Source organism: Geospiza fortis, unplaced genomic scaffold (genome assembly GCF_000277835.1).
Source record: "Geospiza fortis unplaced genomic scaffold, GeoFor_1.0 scaffold1212, whole genome shotgun sequence".
NCBI lineage: Eukaryota > Metazoa > Chordata > Aves > Passeriformes > Thraupidae > Geospiza > Geospiza fortis.
Window position 1 is genome coordinate 93,612 of NW_005054626.1, and position 5,262 is coordinate 98,873.

The following is a 5,262-nucleotide window of genomic DNA, read 5'->3' on the forward strand; positions in this document are numbered from 1 at the left end:
GGCTGGCGGCACTGCCGAGAGCAGTCGGTACAGCATCCCGACCCCGGAGATAACTGTTGGTCGATTTAGTAACAGAGTAGAAGAAACATTCTGTCTGGTTCTGGCCGGCCAAGGGATGAAGGGGCTGGAGCATCTCTCTTCAAGGGAAGGCTGAGGGAAGCCAAGAGGATGGAGCAGGCTCTGCTTGGTGGTGGCAAGCATTTGGACACAAGGAACGGGCAGGAACTGATGCCCAGGAAGAGTTTCTTCCCTGTGCAGTGACTGAGCACTGGAACATTGTCCAGAGAGGGTGTGGAGTTGTCTCACTGGAGCTACCCCAGAAGTGTCTGGACAAATCCTGTGCCCTGTGCTCTGGGATGGCCCTGCTGGAGCCGAGAGGCTGGAGCAGATGTCCCACAGTGGCCCCTTCCAGACTGACCCATTCTGTGATTCGTTTTTTGGGAAAAAGCCACCACAGTCCCTCAGCTCTGCACCCCTGCAGCTAAACTTGAAAGTGAGACAAGCAGCACAAAATGTCATTAGTTAATGGATACTCTGCAAAGCTGTCTCTGTTTATCTTGCTCATCTGCTAATGCAGATTAGGTAAATCCACTTATTTCCTAGTGCTGCCAACAAATCTTCCTCAGCACCCCTGTGACTGCGAGGAGAAACTGATCCTTCAGCGACTGCACTGCACTCACCAGGACACAGAACAAGGAAGGAGCCTTGCATCTGCAGCACTGATGTGGCTGCCATTAAATAAAACTCACAAATGCATTTCTGAGAGACAAAAGCAGGCCCAAATCGATGCAGCAGACACAATAATTAGAGTTTATCCCCTTGCTCAAGCCAGGATCACACACAGGGCAGAACTCTGAAGCACACATGTAAGCATACATGAAGTACCTGTTTTCTAAGCTGGATGTGCTCAGGGCTGAGGCATTCCAGAGATGGTATGAGCCACAAATCTGGCACCACACACATCCCAGCACAGCTGCACTCTCAGAGCTGAGGCAGAGCCTGCCCACTGCTCCATTCTCCAGGACAAACAGGATCCATTTCCTGGCTGTGACCACAGCAGCTTCCCCACCCTGGCTCCACCAGCAATTCCACAGCCTGGCAGGACACAGGATTTTGCTATAGGCCACTGTGGGAAATAATTACCGTGCAATTTGTTCCCTCAGATGCAGCCAAGAGCGCTCAGCTCAAAAATGCTCCACACTGAGAGCTACAGAGAGAGGATCTGGCACAGCAGGGCATGGCAGCAGCCAGTCTGCCTTGCAGTTACACACTGCAGTTCTGTGCATTTATTCCTCTTCTGTGCTGGTTGGCAGAGATCAACCCAGTCTTACAAACTTGTCTTCTGCATCATGATGTTGGTCATACTCCTTTGAACATGAATGTAATTACAATCCTGTTGGTTTTTTTCCATTCTTTCCATTTATTCTTTTGTATTTCTGTTATCATAACTCTGTCCCTGATCTGCCTTTACCCTTGTGTGTTCTTTTATCTTATAAATTCATACAGTGACAGAAGGATGTCCTGTTGGTTTTTTCCCATTCTTTCAGTTTATTCTTCTTTTGTATTTCTGTTATCATCACTCTGTCCCTGATCTGCCTTTACCATTGTGTGTTCTTTTATTTTATAAATTCATACAGTGACAGAAGGATCTACCATTGGTATTACCAAGCCCTCAGACTGTCTCAGGTCCTAAGAATCAGCTGGTTTTTCCCTGTTTAAATCTAGTTTGGTTATCTCCAGTATACAGTTAAGCAAATCTACAACAATAAGCCATAAAGACATTGTTTGCTGCTTTCTTACAAAGCACAGAAAGCTGCACTGCTGCCAGGAAGAGAGAATTTGTGATGTTAGTTGTCTGCTTGCTACCAATAATTGAGCTTTTGATTTATTCTGTTTTGGATTTTTTTTTTTTTAGTTTTAATTTGGCAGCTATGCTTTCCACTTTTTCAATTTTTTTTTTTTGTTTGATCACTTCATCAAGTAACACAAAGCTTATCTCTACGATTTAGAGCTTTAATTGTTCTGGAGTGGATTATTCACAATAGATTGTAATAGATAAATACTGAGAGCATCCAGAAATGCAGAACGGTCCCAGACCTGGCTGTTCAGTACTCAGTTCCTTAGACAGAAATTCTGCAGGGCTGCAGATGTCCACCTTCAAATGCCATTCATTCAGACCTGTACAACAGCATCAGTCATCCATAAGACTTTGACCAGGCTCTACCTTGCCTCTTGTCCCAGGATTCACAAGCCAAGAGCAGCAGGGGATGCAGAGCTTCAATCCCTACAGGGATGGCTGGCTATGATCCCAATCTTTGGCTACCACTAGAGAATCATCGCAATCCTTTGAGCTAGAATAAAACAGACATCAGGTTGTAAATAAGTTTTAATAAAAAAATTTGAACAAGGTATTGCAAAGTTTTTTACAGTAGCTGCTGGAATATCCAGCATTTAAGCATTCATCTGGGCACAGTTACAAACCACAAAAAAGGTAACAGGTTTTAGACATTGCATGTGTTTTAGAAAGAATCAAATCTCCAAAGTCACTCCTCAGATCTGCCTTCGAGGCCCCTCTAGACAGGTTCCAGGTTATTCTGGTAAATGAAGCAGGTGTAATAGTGTGAGTTACTTCTCAGCTCAACAATACCCAGCATGAGAAGATGTGCACACTGAGAGTCAGGACAGAGCAGACAGGATGGCAGGAACACCATGGGTTTTCTTCCAGGATTGAGGAGCTCACTGGGTGTGGTTCTATCTGCAGGAGGCCCCACTGCACAGACCTTTTCCCAAACTGAAAGCACTGAAGGCAGCTACTAGATGCAGACAAGTTCACCAAGGTTTACCTTCTCCAGCACTGGAGCACAAGTCATCCTAGTGGAGAAACCAGTGATGGTCCTCCTGCACACCAGACTGTAATTCCAGCAGTCTGCTCCACATCCACAGGAACTTGCAGAGCTAAAACCCATTGCTACCAGAACTGAGGAACCTGCTGCTTTCAGAGGGATTGCACACTGACCAGACACTGTGCACTGTTACAATCCCAGCAGTGTCTTTGCCTCCTCACTCTGTGCCAGCAGGGTTTCACTGGCGTACTTCTGGAGCAGCTCCATCTTCTTTCTTCGTACAAGAGCTTCCTCAATCTGCAGAGATAAAAACAGGGTGGATTCAGCTCAGTTGAGATGCTGAGACCTCAGATGCTCACCTATACCACAGCACTTCCTAATTTATGGAACACTTAGGGAGGTTTTGGAAATTTGCAGGTGAAAAGGGTTAAAGCATTTGTAAGGAGATTAAACAGCTGCAGAGTCAAGTCACAGAAATCACAAATTTAGGGCCCTTTCACTGATGACCTGATGTAAATTGTGTCTTGCAAAAGCCAGTGCGCATCTCTGCAGCTGAGTGCTGTTCTGCCTTACCTCCTGTTGAGTTGGCACTGGAACGTGTGCAATAAATTTCTGTTGGCCGTCTTCACCTTCTCTCTCCTTGCCACCTTCCTCATCAGACTAAAAAGTGAAAAAATCACATCAAGTTTATTTTCTATAGAGGTCATAAAAAAACCTTTTTCATTTGCTTTGCCAGAAAGAGCAAAGCATGGTCAACACTACAAACACAGGAATGAGTGAAGAGAACCCAGCACCAAAAGAACACAAGGATCACATGCAGACCCTGCTCCTGGACATTTTCAGCATTACTGCTTCCATTTTTCATATGGCCTTTGCTCTGCTGTGGCATGGCCATGAATGTAAAGCTGTGTTTCCTCTCCTTCCATAACTCTTGCTGCCACAGCAAAGCTGTGAACAGAAGAGGAGCTAGCTAAGCAGCAAGTGCTTAAAAAATATGGGTACCACTTCCCTGTACAGCTCTGTACTGCTTTGGTCCCACACCTAAGAGCTAGGCTCATGAACCATGGGATCATACAAATAAATTAGGTACTGGAGGAGCCACCAGACCCATCTGATGGATTCCTCCTTTTTATTCTTGTGCTTAGCCCACTTAGATACAGACTGTGAAATGAGACCTTGTTTCCAGTACCCTTCTCCAGATCTCACTGGGAGCAGGGAGAAGAAACAGTCATGTCACAGCAGTGACAGCAGCACCAGTTGCACCACAATTCAAGTGTAAACAAGGCCCTGCACCCCTTGGGTTTTCACACAGTGGCAGTGTGACATTATCCTGTCCCCAAAGCTGCTTGTGCTGTTACCGAGGCAGGTTGTGCTCAGGAGCCAGACAGAGCAGTGTTACCAACACACCACCTGACAAAAACAGTGTCACTGAAATCACAGCAAGGTGTTTCTCACTCCAGTGAAAGGTCTGTCCTCACCTGCCAGCCCCCAGCACTCCCTAACCTTGGGCCAAGAGCACTCCCCTACTGCTGATTGTGACTAAACCATGTAGTGGCCAGGGGAGAGGGCCAGGACAGCAGCAGACAGGTCCTTGGCACAGTAATGCCATGTCCAAGAAGGAAGCACAGAAGACACATGGAAAGTCACATCACCTGAGCCACCCCTACCTCTTCCTCATGGACAGCATAGATGTTTTCTTCCTCCTCCTCCTCGCCTCTTGCAAGTCGTGCTTCTCTCTCCATCTTCCATTTTTCCACTGCTTCTGCTATAACTGGGGAGCAAAGCAAAATGGCAAGTGTGGCTGAGAGCCAGTTAGAGCAGCATGGTCTTATTGACAGAGCTCTTCCAATGGACTTAAACTCCTTACCTAAATCCTCTACATCAGAAAAAAAAAGGTGCCTTAACTTCAGAGTCCATCAGCACCCCTTGCTGGCTGCTCTGTGCAGGTTTGGAATCTCACATACCTTTCTTCTCATGCTCCTGCTCCAGGGGCTCCAGAATCCCATCATCTTCATCCCTGTAGCCATAGTACTCGGCATCAATGTCCTTCATAAGCTCAGCCCGAGTCTTCCGTGGGGGTGGCAGGGCTGCAAGAACACCACTGTCACCCACCAGGTCACCTCCATCACCTGCTGAGTGTCCCCAGCTGTCCCCAACCCCACAGCACCCACAGCTGCCTCGTGCCAGCCAACATCCAGCACGATGGAGCTGCTGCCAGCACTGGGAGCACTGGTCTCACCCTCTGGCCTGCACAAACCAGTTCCAGCACATGACCCAACAGTTCCCCCACACCCTGGAATATTTCCCATAATTTGTCTCTGCCTCACTTCCAGGCCCAAGCAATTCCCACTCATTCCATGACAAAGTTTCATCCCCTTACATCCAGTTTTTCATTATGAGAACTCATTACTGCTTCTAA

The 5,262-nt window shown here is 46.9% G+C and overlaps 1 protein-coding gene across 1 annotated transcript in view; it reads right to left on the bottom strand.

Moving 5' to 3' along the window:
• Positions 1 to 2,368: 2,368 nt before the first annotated feature.
• ISY1 (ISY1 splicing factor homolog) overlaps positions 2,369 to 5,262 on the bottom strand; it is a 6,428-nt gene continuing 3,534 nt past the window's right edge. Inside the window, exons 8-11 of the mRNA XM_031064773.1 lie at positions 4,808 to 4,930; positions 4,511 to 4,614; positions 3,417 to 3,503; positions 2,369 to 3,140 (exon numbers count right to left, since the gene is read on the bottom strand). Coding sequence (XP_030920633.1) covers positions 3,033 to 3,140; positions 3,417 to 3,503; positions 4,511 to 4,614; positions 4,808 to 4,930 — 422 coding nt within the window. The 3' untranslated portion in view covers positions 2,369 to 3,032. The remainder of the gene's footprint in view (positions 3,141 to 3,416; positions 3,504 to 4,510; positions 4,615 to 4,807; positions 4,931 to 5,262) is intronic.